Source organism: Alligator sinensis, unplaced genomic scaffold, assembly GCF_000455745.1.
Source record: "Alligator sinensis unplaced genomic scaffold, ASM45574v1 scaffold919_1, whole genome shotgun sequence".
Lineage (NCBI taxonomy): Eukaryota > Metazoa > Chordata > Crocodylia > Alligatoridae > Alligator > Alligator sinensis.
Genome location: NW_005842191.1, coordinates 1,511,024 through 1,531,124, shown reverse-complemented (window position 1 = coordinate 1,531,124; position 20,101 = coordinate 1,511,024). Strand labels below are relative to the sequence as shown.

The 20,101-nt window shown below is 42.7% G+C and overlaps 1 protein-coding gene across 1 annotated transcript in view; it reads left to right on the top strand.

The window, feature by feature from the left end:
* PSMD11 (proteasome 26S subunit, non-ATPase 11) overlaps positions 1-20,101 on the top strand; it is a 30,641-nt gene that overhangs the window by 8,701 nt on the left and 1,839 nt on the right. The window contains exons 3-12 of the mRNA XM_025207293.1: positions 843-967; positions 6,929-7,000; positions 7,362-7,419; positions 9,209-9,403; positions 10,357-10,501; positions 10,866-10,926; positions 13,315-13,377; positions 16,427-16,552; positions 17,221-17,256; positions 18,546-18,597. Of these exons, the coding sequence (XP_025063078.1) occupies positions 843-967; positions 6,929-7,000; positions 7,362-7,419; positions 9,209-9,403; positions 10,357-10,501; positions 10,866-10,926; positions 13,315-13,377; positions 16,427-16,552; positions 17,221-17,256; positions 18,546-18,597 (933 nt within the window). The remainder of the gene's footprint in view (positions 1-842; positions 968-6,928; positions 7,001-7,361; positions 7,420-9,208; positions 9,404-10,356; positions 10,502-10,865; positions 10,927-13,314; positions 13,378-16,426; positions 16,553-17,220; positions 17,257-18,545; positions 18,598-20,101) is intronic.

The following is a 20,101-nucleotide window of genomic DNA, read 5'->3' as shown; positions in this document are numbered from 1 at the left end:
TTGGTAAATCTCCCCCCCCCCCCCCCCCCCCCCCCTCCCGAATTCCCAACATAATTCATTTGGATACAATGTCTTTTTTTTCCTTTCTGAAAGTGTTGTGGTGTTAATGTGTAGGATCGAATGCTGTCATTGCCACATTCCATCGCCTTTTGGGAAGAAGTGATCTGTCTCGGCATGTTTCGCTCCATAATGCCCCTTATGTTTATTTATACAAGCATAAATACAGATAAAACTAATAAGCAGGGTGGCAAATTAGTGAGTGGATTAACAAAGTAAGAACTAATCAAGTAATGCATACAATAGAAAGTGTGCAATGATTTGTTTGTTTTTTTTAATACGTTTCTCCACATTAACAGCTAGATAGTGTGATTCACATATTGATGTTGATGGGAAGACTTAATTTACTCTTAAACCAGTAAATTAATATTCAATATAGCTGAATAATGTAAACAATAATTTTTTTAAATCAAAAATCACAAATACCTTTGCAAACATTAAGAGCTTTAAAACAAACTTGAGGTAATTATTACACAGGCTTTTATAGATGGCCAAACTGACTGATTTGCCTGAGGTGACAAAATGGGTCAGCAACAGTTGAGAATAAAACTGGGAATTTTAGCTCCCAGTTCCCTGATTAATCACAAGTCATACTGCCTCAGGAACTGTTTACCCCAATGTCCTATAAACACTGTTGATTGCTCTAATTTAAGTAGTTAATGTAATATATATTACTGAATGCAGGCCTATTAAATCCCATTATAACTTGACTACTGTTGTGTTGTTTTCTGAATGCCTAAACATTATTTTCATTGTTGTTTTTTCATCGTTTGTCCTGAATACAGAACTTGGAGGACTTCTGAAATACGTTCGACCCTTCTTGAATTCCATCAGCAAAGCAAAAGCAGCCCGCTTAGTCCGATCTCTTCTTGATCTGTTTCTTGATATGGAGGCAGCTACTGGACAGGAAGTAAGACCCTTTAAATGCTGACAGGAGCTCATTCCTCAGGTTCACAGTACCACTACCTAGCTTGCTTTTGCTTTATACTGAAGAGTCACTTTTAAGTGGTCACAAGACATGCTCATTTTAATTAATTTGATTACATTCCGTTAATGAAATATTGTATGCCTTATATAGTTCTATGTGAATTAAACAGAGTTCTCTAGTGTGATAAGACTTCATAAAAAGAGGTCAGAAATAATTCTTAATGGAGGTGCACGGATATATCGGGTGCCTGTCGGATTGGCACCGATGAAAAGGGAAATGACGTTATTGGTTATCGGCTTTTTTTGGCCATTATAGCAGATAATGTTTACTAATAATTATGCCTTCTGGCCAGGGTCCTGGACACCTGGTTTCCTTCCCCCCCCCCAGGGCTGGTGCCCCTGGATGCCTGGGTTCCCTTGGGAAATGGTGGGCAGCTTTCTAGCCTGCAAGGGGTCCTGCTTGGGGCTCCCAGGAGCAAGATGCAGGGGGTGCCGCATATATGCACATGGCCAGGAATACAGCTGAGCAGCTCCTAGTGGGTAAGTCTGGAGGGGATGGGGCATGGGGGAGGGAAAGTGGTGTGTGGGGCTGCAGATGCAAGCCCCCACAGTGAGAGAGGGAGTGGAACTGGAGCTGGGGGTGCTGCCCAGCCAGGGCAGTACATGGGACCTGGGGCCAAGGTAGGGATCAGGACAGAGCTACAGGCGGCTTTTCTGGGGCAGGGGGGTATCTCCCCACTGCTGCACGCACCCCTCAGGAGAGGCATGGGGATGCATGTGCCCCCCCAGATTTGTGTGAGAGGGCAGATGCAGGCTGCTCGCTGTGGGCTCGGGGCTCTCCACTCTGCTGCCTTTCCTTTGGGAGCCCTGTGCTGGCCGCATGCCCCCTGCCCACGTAGCAAAAGTGGGATGGTAAGTTGTGTTCCTTGCTGCCAGGTGGGCAGGGGGTGCGTGGCTGGTGTGGGGCTCCTGGGGCAAAGGCAACAGAGTGGAGAGCCCTAAGCTCACAGTGGGCAGCCAGCATCTGCCCTAGCTTGGCTCTGCTCCACTTAAAAGCATCCCGGTGCTTAAAAAGGGTGGTGGGGGTACTTGAACTAAAACTCATTCGATGAGCTTTAGTTCAAGCGCCCCCACCACCATTTTTAAGTGTTAGGATGCTGATGCATATGATGCAGGAGGCTGCTGGAGTAGACCAAAAAAAAGGTTTATTTATGTCAGTAAATCTATTATCGGATAAGCATTGGCCAGTATGGTTGGTTAATAATTGGCTATCCGTATCAGCCAAGAAAATCTTTATTGGTGCACCCCTAATTCTTAACTTGGTGCCATGGATTCCACAGAGAAGTCTCGCTAGGGATCTCCAACCTTTATGCTGTTGTCATATGACTGTCAGCCAGTCCAGGCATAGCTGCTTGTAGCAGGTCAGAGCACAGCTTCCTGGATTCTGAGATCAAGCTTTTAGGTCACAGAACCCTTTGTCTCTGGTGCCACCATTCAACCCCAGCTGGCTCAACTTCTGGCTCAGGTGGGGACTTTGTGCTCCTTCCCTTTAAAAGGGTAACCAAATTTGAAAGTAGTGGGGCAGGCAGTTTCAACCTATTTACATAGTGCTATCAGTGTGCAGTGCTCTGTGAAAGGTGTTATTACTGTTCTGCATCCTCAGTTTTTACCAGTTGTTGTTTTTTTTTTTTTTTAAGTCATTCAGTTTTTACTGATTTACACCCGTTTTTCAGTTCAGATCCCTGTTAATCGGCACGAGTGGCCCATTCCCTGGAAGCAGAAGAGCCGGGACCTACTGCTCATGACTGGTGCTACACCCAGCTGCTCAACATGGGCCCCCTTGCCCCCAAACATCAGGGCAGCCTGGTAAACCTCAAAAAACTCCCAGATTTTTTTTTAAACAAAAACTGAGAATGCGGAACACTAGGTGTAATATACCTGATTCAAGGGCCGTGGTCTTCATATAGCCAAGGTTTCAGTGGCTCATAGGGTAGATGGAGTTTAAATAAATAGGTGCAGTTTTGTGAATACTGCTTATCACCTTTTAGCTGTGACCTCAAAAACTTTGTGTTAATATGCTATTTTGAGGCTAGTGTTAATCATATTATAGATGGGGAAATTGAGACGCAATGATTATTCTCAGCATCAGGGTTGAATTGAATCCATGGGTCCTGACTTTTAGGATTATTCTACCTCTCTAATACCTTCCGTAAGTTTTAATGGTATCTCTGCCAAGCATTATCTGCTTCATATTAATGGAGTTTTTACTTTTCCATGAAAAGACTGCTCTACCTCCAGATAGATTTCTCCAGCAGGGAACTTTCCCAGTCTGAGCTAAACATCTCATTTCCCTCTGTTCTTCAGGCTCAGTTTTCTTGGATGAGTGATTGATACAGTCTGAGTGTACCAGGCAGGTATCAGCAGCCATGTGCTATTTGACTGTAAAATTTGACTAACGTGAGAATAGAGTTTTACACACAGGGAGAGGGTGTTTAAGGAGAATGAGTGAATTTAGAGAGACTTTTCTGAAGGAAACTTGACGGAGGTTTTCTTATTAAGACATGGGCCAAAACAATAGTATATTCTGGCTGGGCGGAATATCGCTCAGTGATTCCTAGGAAGAGATGACTCCATTATATCAAAATATTTACCGCTATAATCAGAAAAGGCAGAGTTGGGAGGAAAGTCACAAAAACTGAATTATTACTTCTAAGTAGAGTATTGTTTGGTCCGAAACAATATATACATAGAGACTCTATTAGACACTAAGAGGGGTGGTGCATCACTTCCTACAGTACAACCTGTCACCTGGTAAGCAAATAATTAGGGCAGAAGTTGCTTCCAGGCCTAATTCGTCTGTGTACATTACAGTGCAATGAGTTGTCAACTCATGATGACTTCTGTGAAACTTTCGCCCCCAAATCTGAAGAGTCAGCCAACTGCTACAGCCATAAATTGCTGCTTTTGCAGTGCACCTGCTAAATAGCTGTTCTTTCAGTTCAGAGACAACCGCATTTTGGTGACCTTTGGGTAGTGTGCAAAGTGTGCTACCTCCTGCCCTCTGAAATGTGTGTTCTGTTCTAATTGGCATGGGATATAACCTCTTTATTCCTCTGGGCAATCTGGACAACTTTAAAGAATGCAGTAAGCGGTTTAGTTTTTATTCCAACTTTATCTTGTAGGTAAAACTTAAGTAAGAACTACTTCCTAGTTCACGTGTGCTTTCAAGGGTTTTACTATATGAAGGTTATCACACACAAACAGCTTGGACTTGATTGGTACCTAAAACGTGCTGTTTTCCTTTTATAGATTCATAGATGCTAGGGTCAAAGGATCATCAAGTCCGACCCCCTGCCAGTGGCAGGAGAAAGTGGTGGGGTCATGTGACCCCAGCTAGTGCTTGTCTAGTCTCCTCTTGAAGACCCCTAAGGTAGGGGAGAACACCACCTCCCTTGGAAGCCTTTTCCAGATTCTGGCAGCCCTAACTGGAGAAGCTCTTTCTGATGGCCAGAAATGGCCTAAATCTACTCTCTATCAGCTTGTGGCTGTTGTTTCTGGTTATTCCAAGGGGTGCTCTGGTAAACAGAGCACCTCCTATTCCCTGCGCCGCCCCCCCCCCGAATCCCTCCCCCAGTGAATTTGTATATTGCCACAAGATCCCAACCCCCCTTCTCTTGCAGAGGCTGAAAAGGCCTAGGTCCCTCAGCCTTTCCTCATAAGGCCTTCCCTGCAGGCCTCTAATCATACGAGTGACCCCCCTCTGGACCTTCTCAAGGTTGTCCACATCTTTCTTGAATTGTGGTGCCCAGAATTGGATGCAGTACTCCAGCTGTGACCTGATAGAGGGGGAGCATTACCTCCCTGGACCTGTTCGTGATGCACCTGCTAATGCATGACAAAGTGCGGTTAGCTCTGCTAATTAATTCGTCACATTGACGGCTCGTATTCATCTTGGAGTCGACAGTGACTCTAAGATCTTTCTGCTGCTGTGCTGCTGAGAAGGTCGTGTCTGTCCATCGTGTCGTGTCCGTCCCGTCCCCGTCCATCTGTGTCGTTCTTCCCCCTGCCCCCCCCCAGCCTATAGGTATGCTGGTGATTCCCTCTTCCTAGGTGCAGCACCTTGCACTTGTCCTTGTTGTTCTCTGCCCACTTCTCTAACCTGTCCAGGTCTGCCTGGATTTGGTTTCTTCCCATCAGTGTCATTGCTTCGCCCCATAGTTTGGTGTCATCTGTGAATTTGGACATAGTGCTTTCCACGCATTCATCCAGGTTGCTGATGAAGATATTGAACAGCACTGGACCAAGCCTTGGGGGACCCCAGTGCCCACACGTTTTGAGGTTGATACCGACCCGTCCACCACCACTCTGGGTACAACCCTTAAGCCAGTTCGCCACCCACATGATTGTAATTGTCTATGGCACAGCCGTTCAATTTGCTTATAAGAATAGGATGGGATACAGTGTCGAAGGCCTTCTTAAAGTCCAAGTAGATGACATTTACCTTGACTCCTGCATCTAAGTTTTAGTGACCTAGTCATAGAAAGAAACAAGGTTAGTCAGGCAGGATCTACATGCCATGAACCCATGCTGGTTGCCCTTCAGCATTGTATTACCCGCTGGGCTCCTACAAACGTGATCCTTGATAATCTTTTAAAGCGTTTTCCTAAGGGTAGAGGTGAGACTAACTGGTCTATAGTTACCCAGATCCTCTTTCCTCCTCTTCTTGAAAAGAGAGACCACACTGGCCCTTTTCCACTCCTCTGGGACCTCACCTGAGCACTAGGAGTGCTCAAACAGTCATGCCAGTGGCTCTGCTATGACACTGGCTAATTCTTTCAGCACCCTTGGATGGAGCTCATCCGGTCCCACTGATTTAAACACGTCCAACCCCTCCAAATATCTCTACTAGGTCGGCACTGACAGTTAGTGAGCTGGTGTTTCTCCTGCTTCTGTCAGTAATGCATTTGGGAGATTTGTCTAGATCCGGGTTCAAGAATACGGAGGCAAAAAACTAATTTAAGAGCTCTGCTTTGTCCCTCCTATCCGTCACCAACTTCCCTTTTAGCTGAATTCAAAAGCCAGCTCTTTTATGCTCATGTTTTGATGAACCCAGACATCTTTGTTTCAAACAAAAAAGCAACTCTAAGGGGGAATATTAGCAAGGTGCTAACAAACTCCTTGCTGGTGATTTTTTGCATGTCAGAAGAATACATCGTTGTATCCCAGTGCAAGAGAATCTTTGACTGGTAGATGTAAGCCAGATCTGTTTAAAAAAAAGGGGGGTCAGAATGACATGTCTGTCTTTAGTATAACCATGTTTTGACTATAGAAAGCTTACATTACAGTAAGTTTTAGTTTTGCTTGTTCTTTTCAATGCAGTACAGTATCCTGATCAGCAATAGCAAAGAACAGATTGTATCTAATGTTGGATTATGTTCTGACTGCAGATACAAGGATAAAATCCAAATTCTATATCTGTGGCTGCTGCTTATTATCTTAAATGAATCAAGAAAAGATAACTTGCTGTTCAACATGGATAAGCACAGGTATTTTGTCTTACCTGGCCAAACTTGCTGTATTGCCTTATACAGTAGTATAGAAATTCGTTTAAACATCTTATTTCAGTTTTGTGAGAGGCAAGAATTTGTAAGAAGGATATCTTTTGTTGGACCAACTGCATGGTTGGGATAGGCTTAGACAAGCTTTTGAATGCAGTGGAGTTTTCTTCAGGTCACCTGAAGGTCCAGTAGAAGATATTACTCACACAGACCCTTACCTTGCTCACATTTCCTGGACCATCAGGGCTACAACATCCACATCAGACTTATTTCAGTTTTTGTCATTGTTGTATATGAGAGAATAACTTAACGAATCTGGATCATATGATCTTACTCTTCTGCTTGCAGGTAGAGGGCTTTAAATTTTATTTTTTTGCTCCCTTTAGGTTGATCTGTGCTTAGAGTGTATTGAATGGGCCAAATCTGAGAAGAGAACTTTCCTGCGCCAGGCCCTGGAGGTAGGCTGTGTGGGGATCTACTTTCTATTTGGTGGCAACTTTTCTACTTGTCTGGATTTTGTATTTGTAAATATTTCCTGCTCAGGTCTTTGTGTATACGAAAATCTACATGATTATTCTAAGGCTAGTTGTCCTGGTTGGGGGCATGTTGGCAAGAAATTGTTCTTGACAGGAGAGAGCTTGATAACTTTTATTCAGAACCTGTAGAATTTCCAGACAACATCTGGGGTTAGTGTGTTGCATTGTACACCCTAAATTAGTGAAATCTGAAAATTAATAAGAATACCATATCATTTTGTAAAATAAATCTATGCTGCCTTTCTCTGACTCTCCTCAAAGCAGTTCCTTTTCTGTTCTCCAGGCTAGGTTGGTGTCTTTGTATTTCGATACTAAGAGGTATCAAGAGGCATTGCAGCTAGGTAAGTTTGCCACTAGGTGGCGATAGTTCATTGTTTCCAAATTTAAGCTTGAGGTGCATATGGGGAATGACCAATTGTCCTTGTAACATGATATACTTTGGTAAATTAATGGCGTCAAAGACTTGGAATCCTCTGGCCTGAATCAAAGCTCTGTTTTTCCACTGCCAGCACCATAGACTTGTTTCAATTAGATTTTTAAGCAAAGTATAATCAGATGTAGTTGAATAGAGAATACTAATATTTTTCAAGGCACCTGTGGAATTAGGCGTCTAATGCTTCTAGGTCCTTTCAGAAATGCCATCAATAAAAGTATTAGTAAGGCCAAAAATAATTGCTACATCTAGGAGGCCCTTGTCCTGGTAACATGATATTGTGGCATGGAAGTCAGGACTCCTGAGCTCTCTTCTAGTTCTGCTATGCACTCACTATGATAACTTTGTTCAAGTCACTATGCTTTTCTTTGGTTTCCGATTAGTAGGAGTAGAATTTAAGTCACCTGTGTAACTTAGGCATGGTCTGAGCAGAAGGTTTTAGAAATCTTCTATGTTTAGTTAAACAGTTCAGACATCAAAGCTGCATCTGTTTATCAACATAGCTTGGGTCTGTATGCTATCTAGTTTTAAACTGATGAGAGTTGCACATTAAAGTTAAAATGTTTTAATTCAACTGACTTCAATAACCCAGCACAACTTGTGTATGTAGAGAAGCCCATAGAAAGTCAGTAGAGACTTCTGCTGAGTCATTTAGGTGCTTTTTGAAAAGGCAACAATAATTACCTATAGATCTAAATGTGTGTATACAGCATCCTGCTCAGCCTTGTACATATGGAACATGGGGAATATGGAGCGTGGAAATAACGTGTTTCGAGGGGTGACATTTGTCTGCTGCTGGGGGAGGGACAATAATAGGTCTCTGTAGCCCCTAGAGAGGAGTTAAGGAAAACAGGCTTCAGAAGTCAAGTTTCAAGAGGAGGTAAATTCTCTTCAAGCTGATGGTGCAGTTTTTGCTGTAGCTCTTATCTCATGCTTTGGTTTCGATAGCAATAGGATGGGGTTTTTATCTCTTCTTACATCAAGATATTTCTTTAATTCAGAGGTCAAGGGAGGGGAAAAAGCTGCTTTTACTGGCTGGCTCTTTGCCTCTGTACTTAGCAGCATTGAACTGGTGGTTCATCTGAGTCTCCTGGGTCTTCCCTTCCTATCAAGAAATAAGGCAAAGGATGTGCAGCATCTACTTTTTAATCTATAACTACTTAATGATTTAAAAAACAAATTCCCATCATCTCAAATTTGGAAGCGAGTCAAAAGAAGCCTTGGTCACTTCTAGAAAGTGAAGTTCAGACTAGCACTTGAGATTTGCTCAAAGATTTGTCCTGAATCTGATACTGTCACCCAAATAACCTTTTCATAAAGACAGGTTGAATCTCACCACCTGCTGTAAATGACTTAAGTTTATGCCTGCAAATGTCCGTGCTCGGCTTGCCCACAGTTACTTACACCATCAGTAATGCTTGCCCTAGAATACAGAACTTTCCCTTGAGCTTATCCAACTTTGTAACAGTTTGGTCTAGTCCTACTTTCTGTCCTTTTGTTTCTTGGAACCACAAAATGTGTTGGCATGAACACCCTGGATACTTCTAGGCCCTGAGCCACTGAAAGCATACCTAGAAAACAGCACCCTTTTGGGGAAAGAGGGTGTTGTCCACAATGACCTTGAATTGCTGCTGCTAGCCAAAAAGAGGAGCTATTTGGAGCAAGTTACAAAGGCTCTTGTTCTTGTTTCTGGCCAGGCTCTCAGCTTCTGCGTGAGTTGAAAAAGATGGATGATAAGGCTCTGCTGGTTGAAGTGCAGCTGTTGGAAAGCAAGACATACCATGCCCTCAGCAATCTGCCAAAAGCAAGAGCAGCTTTAACCTCTGCACGGACCACAGCCAATGCAATCTATTGCCCACCCAAACTGCAGGCAGCACTGGACATGCAGTCAGGTAAAAAAATCTTGACTAGAAGCAAGGGAGGACTGGGATCAAGCCTTTAATGCAGTACATGACCTCTTGTGCCATACTTACAAAGCTGAACCTCAGAAGTAAGATGTTTTGCCCCATGCTGTTTTTATATAGAAAAACGATATGGCCTGCAACCCAAAGTTTTTGATGTAGGCTCATTAACTTAGCCCATTTATTTATTAATTTTTTACATGTTTTATGAATGTAAACAGTAACATATTGCTGTAATATTTTGAGTAGCAGTACTGTGTACATATACACCTGAGCATTCAGAATCATGGCTTTGACAGCACATTGTGAGTGATTTAATTCATGATTTTGAAATAGCTCAGCTTTTCTTCTGGCACTTGAGTCTCTAAGGTGAATAACAAACATAACCCAGACCTTCCAAACCATGACAGGTAAAAACTTACGCAAATAAAAACTAAAGATTTTTCTTGTTATCAGTTCAGGAGCTGGGGCTTGCTTTTTTCAATATGGTGATAAACTTATGCAGTAGATAGTCATTGTTAGTCTCTTGAACCAGGCAAAAATTTTAAGTGACCATTTATACTACAGTTTGAGACGAGACCCCTGAAATCTTTAGATCCAGCAGGTCTGTAACTCTTGTTACAAATGCCACTCAAAGGAACTTGTACTCCTGTCATTCAATCAGACAGAAAAGAAACTCCACAAAAAACAAGTGCTAAAGTGCTGAAATGTGGCTTTGTTTAGACACATCCCTTGTATATTTTGCCTTGGTTTTGTAATCTGTCTCTAGTCGCTATTTTGAAGAGTGAATGTGGTTGTCCTAAAACAAATGAATTAAAAGAATGACAATAAAAGGAAAATGTTCTGTTTAATGAAAGTGCAATGTACAGCATTAGTTAGCCTTGTTATTTCACTGCCTTTAGAGAATTCAGAATTGACTTCAAGTCTGCATGTTCTCTTCACAGGTATTATCCATGCAGCAGAAGAGAAGGACTGGAAAACAGCCTATTCATATTTTTATGAAGCATTTGAAGGATACGATTCAGTTGATAACCCCAAAGCCATCACTGCACTCAAATACATGTTGCTGTGCAAAATCATGCTCAACGCGTACGTGGCAGTTGAGTTCTGGGAAGAACACTTTATTACATTTAATTGGGAAGGAATTGTCCATATATCTCTTAGCTAATTGAACTGAAGCAGACAAATTTAGTTAGCTATTTATTCCTTCATTGTATTTGTTGCTGTAATCTCAAGAATCTGGTATTTCCAGAATATATGTGGTAGAATAAGTCCTGAAGTTGTTTTTTTAGGTTTAGTGGAAAACTTGAAGACTTCTCGATGCGTACTTTGTGTAAATGTGCATCAGAGTCGGAAAGCATGTGGCTCAGTTGAAAGGCCAATCTAATAACCTGTATTGAGAAGTATAGCAATACTCACTGTTGGCTAAATGCACTCTTCCCTTTCTCTCCAGCCCAGAGGATGTCCAGGCATTAGTGAGTGGGAAGCTTGCTCTGCGGTATGCAGGAAGACAGGTACAGAAAACTAAGGCTTTCTATCTTCATTTTCTCTGGAAAGGATAAAAGTTGATTCCTCACTGGATTCTATTATGCATTCGTACCTGACACTTTCTAAATGATCTGTATTCATTACCACTGCACTAAAGAAATTGGCTGTTAATATTTCTAAACACTTCAAGTCAGATCCTGAGCTTACTGAATCACCTGACATCCCTTGATTTCAGTTGCAGTGACTTGCACCCAGTGAAGATCTGGCCCCTTGTTACTTCATTTAAACTTCTCCCAGTGCTTTGGTACACTGCTGAATTCTTAGTTGTCATGTTGATGGGTCTAAACATGTAGGTGCTGAGTACTCTCTGTTTTCCAGGGACTGCTGCACTGGCAGTCTTGGATCAAATGTATGGATGCCTGAGTTGTTAATTACACTCACTTGTTTTGGTTGTTCCTCAAAATCCTTTTTTTTCTTGTTAGTAGAATTGAACAGTCAAGATCCAGAGGACTGTAAGGTGAACAACAGCAATTGGCATCTTCCATCTAAATAAGCCCGGCTTGTTCTAATAACATGCAAATTCCTTATGATTCTTTAAATTTGGTAGCATTCCTTTAACACAGTGGCTCCCAAACTTTTTCTGAGCCCCTAAATCTGGGTTGCGACCTCTGCCCCCGCTGCCCATTCACTCGTGCTCAGCAGAGCCCGTGCTGGGCTGGGATCACGGGGGACAGTAGCGGTGAGAGCCAGGTGGAGCAAGGGGCGGATCCCCCGTGACCCCAATTTGGGTCGTGCCCCAAAGTTGGCAGCCACTGCTTTAACATGCTTGTATGGGTGTTCTGGTTACTTATAAATTACCAAAACCAGGTGTCTTTGCTACATTGGAGTGACCCTGCAATAACAGCCAGTTTGTGTTCATACCATACCTTGTTAAAATAGAGGGTCATGAACTAGGAACTCTTGCAGTCTGGACAGACGTAAGCAGTGACATCCTCCCTGTTCTTTTGGTCATTTGTTTATTTGGTCATTTGTCATTTGTGGCACAGGAGCTAATTCTAAGCCCTCGCACTTGTCTGTGAGGTGATTATCTGAGAGATGAGATAATGGTAAATACTGATCATTAAGATGAAGTACTGAGGGGATGGAAGGAGAGAATTTTTTTTTAGAATTGAAACTTCCTTATCCTTGGCCAGTTTCTAGATGGTCCTAGTCTCATCTTTTTCACTTCCCCCTGACAATCATACATAGCAAACCTACACTTGATGGCCCAATATACCTTTTTCAATGAGAGGTTAAAACACTTTATCTGGATACCTCTCTGGCTCCTTTTATAGCATATGAGCATTTCAAAGGTTGTCTTCACCATTCCACTGAGAGAGTATTGGTCTATTTAACAGGTATGAAAAATGAGTTGGAGGGCAAATGAATGGTCCGAACGTCAGTGAATTAGCAGCAGATGGAACAACAAAATCCAGATTCCATAGCCACTGGCTTATGCTGCTCTACTAATGCACCTGTGCTCTTACTACTCAAAAACTTGCATTCCAGGCAACACTACAAAATATTGATGCGATTGGGGGACGGGGACGGACTGTTAAAATGTTCTCAGAATTACGTAGAGAAGAGGAAAAGCAAACTGTTGTCGTAATGATGTGGTTTGAAGGTCGCATACTTTGCAACTTGCCAGGCTTAGAAATGCTTTATCAGCAGGGCTGTCCAGCTGGTGGCCTGCAGGTTGCCCGTAGCCTGTGAAGGGTTAAGTTTCAGCCCCCAGGCTCCTGCCTAGCTGCTGCCCACCCCCCCTTGCCTGCAACAGCAGCCAGAGTCCATGGCTGAATTGAAGTTCCTCCAGCATGCAGCCCTCAATGGTGCAGCCTTGGGGGCTTGTGACCTTCACTGCTTAGAGGTTGGAGGCTCTCCTTTTTCAGCATCTTAGCCTTTTCTAAATAGTGGTCCTTAATTTTAATATAAAAGAATGTTTCAGTCCTTTTTTTGTCTGCTCTTCTCTTTTCCTGGAACCTGTAAGATTTGATCGTCTCCAATGTGAAGAATGCTACCTATGATAGACAGTATATGTTGGTCACACGTCTCGGTGTCTTTCTTCCACTAACAGCACAGCACACTGAAAAGAAGAAATATTAAACTGGCTAAAAACTTCAAAATTTGCATGTTCTGAAAGAAATGCTGAAATGTGCATCATTTTGTCAAACTGCAGTTGAAGGAACCGCAGACTCTTGCTTCTGTATTCTCAAACATTACGACATTCCAATTCTTCATCAGTATGAAGTGGATTTCTTACTAGGTGTGCTGAATATTCCCACTTTGCCTGTTAACGTTCAGTATACTCCATATAGTTAGTATTAACAACATTTGTGGGTGCCCCAGAAATAATACTTGCTCCATCTTCTTTGCAGACAGAAGCACTGAAATGTGTGGCACAGGCCAGCAAGAATCGGTCACTGGCAGACTTCGAAAAGGTGAGTGATTAGGAAGACATCAAAGTCTGTTCAGCTTGACCCACGCTTCTCTGTCAAGGTTGTGTCCAGTGGGGGACTCGCTTGGCATTGGTATAAAACACTGCAGAAATAGATCTGACCTTTCCCAGCAGTTGGTCCACTTTGTTGCTGCCCATAGGTTTGGTTCAGCATCCCCAATCTCTTCCAGGAGCTTGTAGACTTCATGTATAGGAAGAAGTTATACAACTTATTGTTCATGAAGGATCCAAGCAAACAACAGGAGAATATTCTGGGGTATTCATTTGAAGTTGAATCTTAGCTTTAGTTTATCAGGTTAATCACTTTAGGTTGCATGAAGAATCAAATGCCCTGATTTTAGTGTGGGTACTTGGGGCTGTGTGAAAGAAGAACTTGAAACTAACATCTTTACTAAAAGTCACCCTTGAATTGCACAAGCTTTGCAGTAGTATTGGGCAGCTGTTGTTGGGCCTTTTCAACAAATAATTAGAGAACAGAAACAAGTACCATGTACTGAAGGAATTGGCCTATGTAATTTAGGAGCCATTGATTATCTTTTTGAGAATTCATGGAGGTTGGACAACTGTTTGACTGGAAAGGGGCAAATATAGTGCCCATCTTTAAAAGGGGAAGAAGGAGGGTTTGTGGAACTAGAGACCAGTCAGCTTGACCTCTGTAACTGGAACAATCATGGAGCAGGTCCCCAAGGAATTTGTTGTGAAGCATTTTAAGGAGAACAAGGTGATCAGGATGTCGGCTTGGTTTCACCAAGAGCAAGTCATGCCTGACAAACCCAATTTTCTTCTGTGGTAAAGTGACAGGCACTGTTAAAAGGGGGAGAGCAGTGGATGTGGTATACCTTGTCTTTGTCAAAGCTTTTGACACTCTCCCCCACAATATCCCCATTAGCAAGCTAAGAAAATAGAGACTAGATGCAAGTACTGAAAAGTGGACATGTAGCAGGCTGATCACTGTACTCAGCAAGTAGTCCTCAAATGGCTCAATGTTGAGTTGGGAGGAGGTATCAAGTACGGTTTCCCAGGGGTCTCTCCTGGGTCCAGTATTGTTGAACATCCTCATCGTTGATTTGGATAATGAGATGAAGTGCAGCTTGTCAGATTTACAGATGACACCAAGTTGGGTGGAATTGCAAATTCTCTGGAGGGCAGGACTTGGATTTAGACTGGAGAAATGGTCCAGTCTGGATCCATTAGAAGAGATTCAGCAAGGATGAGTGCAGAGTCTTGCACTTGGGACAGAATAACCATATGCACAAGTACAGACTGGCTTGGTTGCAATTCAGCAGAGAAGGACCTGGGGATTATAGTGGACCATAAGCTGATTATGAGCCAACAAGTGTGCTCTTGTTGCGCAAAAAAAAAAAAAAAGCCAGCGATATCCTTGGTTGTATTAACAGGAGTGTCGCATGCAAATCAAGGGAAGTTATTCTTCCACTCTATTCGGCACTAATAAGGCCTCACCTAGAGTACTGTGTTCAGTTTTGGGCTCCACACTTCAAGAAAAGTTGACAGTTTGGAAAGAGTCTGGTGTTGAGTAACAAAAATGATTAGGGCCTGGAGGCAAGACTTGCAAGGAAAGGCTGAAAGAACTAGGGTTATTTAGCCTGGAAAAGAGAAGACTGCAAGTCAGGGTGGGAATTTGATATCAGTCTTTATGGCTGTAGGGGATAGGACTAGGAGCAATTGCCTCAAGATGTATCTGGGGATATTTAGGCTGAAGATTAGGAGGAAGTTTGACTCGGAGTGGTCAGGCACTGGAAGAGGTTACCTAGAGAAGCTGTGGATTCTCTGTGTTTGGAAACTTTCAAAAGCAGGATAGACATCTGGCTGGGATAGTTCCTTGAGGATGATTCTGCTTTGAGCAGGGGGCTGAACTAGATGACTTTGAGGTGTCTTCCAGCCCTACTTTCCTTTGAACTTGCCCAGCAGGTCTTGAAGTCTGGATACATACCATAAACCATTCAAACTGTATAGACGAGAAGTGAGAAACTTCTGTTATTCAAACCTTGACTAATTATCTCGTTAAAGTGGAGCAGCAAATTCTTGTAAAAAGGGACTCGGAGCTGTGGTCCTAACCAGTAGGGTGCCCTGTAAACTTATTGCTCGCAACAAGTAAAATGCACTTCAGTTGACCTTCTACACCACTCCTATTCTTTGGTGATAGCCTTCTGAGCAGGGAGTTACCATATGAAACTGTAGATGTGAACATGTGTTTTCTGGAGTTGGGCTGACGCTGCCAAGCTCAAGGTCCCTGTTAAGGCCATTTCTGTGGTTAGTTTCTTTTTCCTGACATGATTCCTTCTACACCATTATCTTCAGTAAACATCTGCTATGATCCTGGAGAAATCCACTGCCCAAGCAGTATTCAGTTTAATGAATTCCCTTGAGTACTTCCATGGCCTTTTTAAAGGTCTTCCCAGACTGAGTTTTTTAGGAAAATTCTAGGAAAAATGCTGCAGAGAGGAGGGGAAAGGAAGACAGTGCCAGGAAGTTGTCCTCACACGCCAAACCTCTTGGAGGAGAGCAGATTGCTTGCTGGTAAAGACTGTAGGGCCCTATCAGTATAAAGATGGAGATATTAGCTGTCAGCCAACTTGCTATTAGGCTGATGTGACCTAATGGCCCTTTAGCTAAAAGTAACCCAGTATTACTAGGCAGACAAGGTTCCTTGGGTGAATTTGATATCTTTTATTAGACCAACCCAAATGGTTGGAGAATAGTTATTAAGCAAGCTTTCAGGTTCAAAAACCCTTCGTCAGGCTAAGGAAGCTTCAGCAGTTGGTGTGCGCTCTTCCTGGAATAACTATTCTCCAACCATTTGGGGGTTGGTCTAATAAAAGATATCACATTCACACAAGGAACCTTGTCTGCTTATGTCCTTAGACCAACACGGCTACAACCCAAACCCCTCCAGTATTACTAGTTTATTCTTGTGTTAATCATCCTGCACCACCATCCTTCTTGTCAGAAGGATGGATTTAATAGTTCTTCTATTCATGCTAATTTATTTGTTTTCAATATGTCTTCTCTAGGCTTTAACAGACTATAAGGTGGAGCTCAGGGACGATCCCATTATAAATACACATTTGGCAAAGCTGTATGATAACTTATTGGAACAAAATCTGATCAGAGTCATTGAACCCTTTTCCAGAGTACAGGTAATTGTTTGGATTGGTTTTGTGTCATTGTCTTTTTCCCTCCTATCCCTTACATGCGCATGTGCGCGCACTCTTCCTACAGTGTGCATACCAAAGTGCTGGCTCTTGATATTTTATTCCTCTTTGCTGTCTCTAAGTGAACTGCTGTGCACTGGAGGGAATCTCATCTCTCTGAATTTTACTGATCACTTAATAACCTGAAACTTTCAGAATTTGTAACTTTTAGCTGAAAAATGTTAGTTATTTAAAGGGCTTATGGAAACCATCCAGAACTATTGAAAGCCTCTCTCTGCTGTATACTAACCTATGGGCAAATTTGTAATGCCTTCAATAGTAATGCTTTGGCTCAAGGGTTTCTTCCAGGAGTGCTGCTGAGGCTGGAATTAATACTTATTTGTATAGCACAGCTGCTATTTCATGTTTAAGCAGAGAATGGAGATCCAGCAGTCTGGTTTATGGTCTGTCCATCTTCTATTAACATTATTGTGGTCTGAAGTCTGAGATAAAGCTCTGAAGTAAAGGAACTGATCTAGGGCACAAAACTAGAGTATTGATGGGCTGGGGTGTCATGTGTAAAGGGGTGTCATGTATCAAGGCCTTATACTGCATTATTCTGTACTGAAAGCAAGCAATAAAACTTGCATCCCATATCTGTTGATTTCTTATAGATTGAGCACATATCCAGTCTCATCAAGCTCTCAAAGGTAAGAACATCTCTAGAAATCAGAGAGACTGCTTAATAAGAGGGTCAAGAAACTTGAGGGGTCATGGCATTAACCACCATGAGATAATTTGGCACATTAAACCTCCAGGTGCTGGCAACTCCACAATTAGAGCAAATTCCTCTTGGAAAACAGCCCCCATGAGGGCTGGGATTAACGTAGGATACTTTTCAATGTATGTTTGTGATGTAATATAGTGGAGCACGTGGACTTCCCTTTGAGGTCCTCCATGAAACCCAAGGTCCTGCTCCCTGCTATTTTCACCACTTGCTAAGGCTTCTTTGGAAGAGTCAAAGGCCCTTCCTGTGCAATACTAGAGCTTCTGTGGTTGAATCGGTTTTAGCTTTGGTTGGTCTGAGCGAGCAGCAAATGATCATTCAGGGTATGGTTATCATAAAGCTACTGGAACCAAGCTCTCTAACACCTCCTAAGACATCAGGCCAAATTAGTCCCTCTGGCTGGAGTTTTCCTGAGTATCAATTTGGCTCAGCAACTGCTTAGCCCACAAAGCTAACTATCCATATTGGAGTAAGGATAATCTGAGCTGGTTTAAATCTTAGTAAATAATACTTCTCCTGCCTGAGTACCACCCAAAAGGGCTCTTGCCCTGAATTGTCTGAGACTTAACAACTCATAAAGCTGCCAAGTCAGATTACGGAGTGTCTTGATCCTGGCTGCATACTCGCTTCCATTGTACACTGTTTTGAATGGTGCATTCTTGTACTAGATGACTTCTTGGACACCAGCGCACATTTTGATATTTTGAGTAAGAGCAGGGAACTCAATCATCCCTTATCTTCAAGTGCCATGTGCTCTACTGAAATAGCAAAATGGAGGGAGGGGCTGACTCCCACTGGGTCATTTGCTGGCAGTTGCAGGTATTGCTGTGTTAACAGACTTGTGGTGAAGCTTGGCTAAAGCATTAATATAATGCTGATAACAGCATGTATGACATAAAAGCTGTACTGTACTCCATGAAGCAAGAGGGTCATCTAGGCACGCTACTCAATTGGGGTCATCTTGGCACTCTACTCAATTGAAGCTAGTGCCTGGTGGTGCCTGCTTTGACTTCTTCCATTGCTTAAAACGTACTATTGTGTCCAAGCTAGTGTGTAAGATCTGACTTCCAAGAGTGATTAGTGAACTATGTTGAAAAATCACCTGGAAGCAGCTATTTTGTATCCTGTCAGGGCTACTGGTGTAGAGTGGTGAAATCCACTGCTCTTCAGCTAGCTCTAGGAGACGGTTTCGATTCTCTGCTTCAATTTCAGGCTGATGTAGAAAGAAAACTGTCACAGATGATCCTGGACAAGAAATTTCATGGTGAGTCCTTGTACATTTTACCTTATGCCCATATCAAGTGTAGGGAGGTTGTGCACAGTCTCTTCCTAGCTCTGCTCCAAACCTAGGCATAATCCAGTAGTGTTAACTTAAATTCAAAAGTCAGGCATAGAAAACTAGTGGTCATTCATAGAAAAGACAACAAAGACTCCAGGTGGCATCTAACATACAGAGCATTTTTTACTTTGGGAGACTATCCTGGCCCCCTCTTCCCTCCCCCCACCATCCTATCTTAAGTTTATCGAGACAGTTCAGACTGGCACACTGAAGAACCTCCATGGTTACTGACGCTTTACATCCAAAGTCGGAACTTCTTTGCCAGGTTTACTTTTTCCATCAGTCTTAAGCTCAAGAGTTAATTGAAGTTTGTAATTCACTGGAAATCAACTTAGCTGCATCTGAAGGTGGTCGAGTGCCTCTGTTCCTACTTATGGGTTGTAAACTATTCAGTAAAACTGACGCACTGTTTTGGAGCTCCTTGTTGGAATTGATCCATAATCGGTGAAACAGCTGCCTCACAATGAAGCCTTAAACTTGCTAAGCTGCTCCATTAGCAATGAATAGTGGCTAGAATTGGTATGGAAGTAAACTTTATTCCTCAAAGTAGGGAAGAAATCCAAGGCTGAACTGTTCTGGCAAAAAATATTTTATAAATGGGACTCCATGGGAGAAGTGAAGAACTTTCTTGCTTTTACTCCGGCCTCTGAAGAGGAGCTCAGTGTATTCAGCTAGGTAGGAAGGATGGCTTTATGCTTTTTCTGGGTGGCCCTGCCACAGACAAGGTTTCCATTTCCCATCTATAAAAGGGGGTGATGATCCTTCCTTGTCTATTTTAAATAAGATTTTTTTTTTTACAGGACAGGGAGTGCCTCTTGGTACATATATACAGCACAGAATACAATGGGGTCCTATTCTTGGCTGAGACCTACAGAGGCTATTGTATTAATGTGATCTCTGCATTTTTATATAGTGGGTGCTTGTGTAGAAAGCCCTCTTAATATACATGGACAGGATGAACAAAGGCTGCATCTGTGGGGCTTGTGTTGGGTAGAGAATGAATGTAAAAGGCATTAAAGAAGAAAAACTCTATCAAACTATGATATTGGCAAAGGGCTCAAGAAGACAAATTTCACTGGGCTGTAGAGGCATTTGGAAATTTCAGCTTATGCAGACAAGTGGACCTGGTATAAAGTTGCCTTTTATTCCTGCTCTGCGATCTCTAAATGCTGTGCCCTGGACAAAGGAACCTTCTTACTGGGGGGAAAAAGAAGCTGGCACGCAACTAGAGGTGCACCGATATGCAGGTCCGATATTGGATGGGTACCGATATAAAGAAAAATTGCTGTATCGGATATTGGCCCAATGGGGCCGATAATTTGGCCAATAAATGCCCATGCTGTGCGAAGCTGTAGTGCAGCATGAAGCAGAGCTGGCAGCATGGAGAGCTGCCTCCAGCTAGTAAATCGGGAGGGGAGGGGGGGAGGGA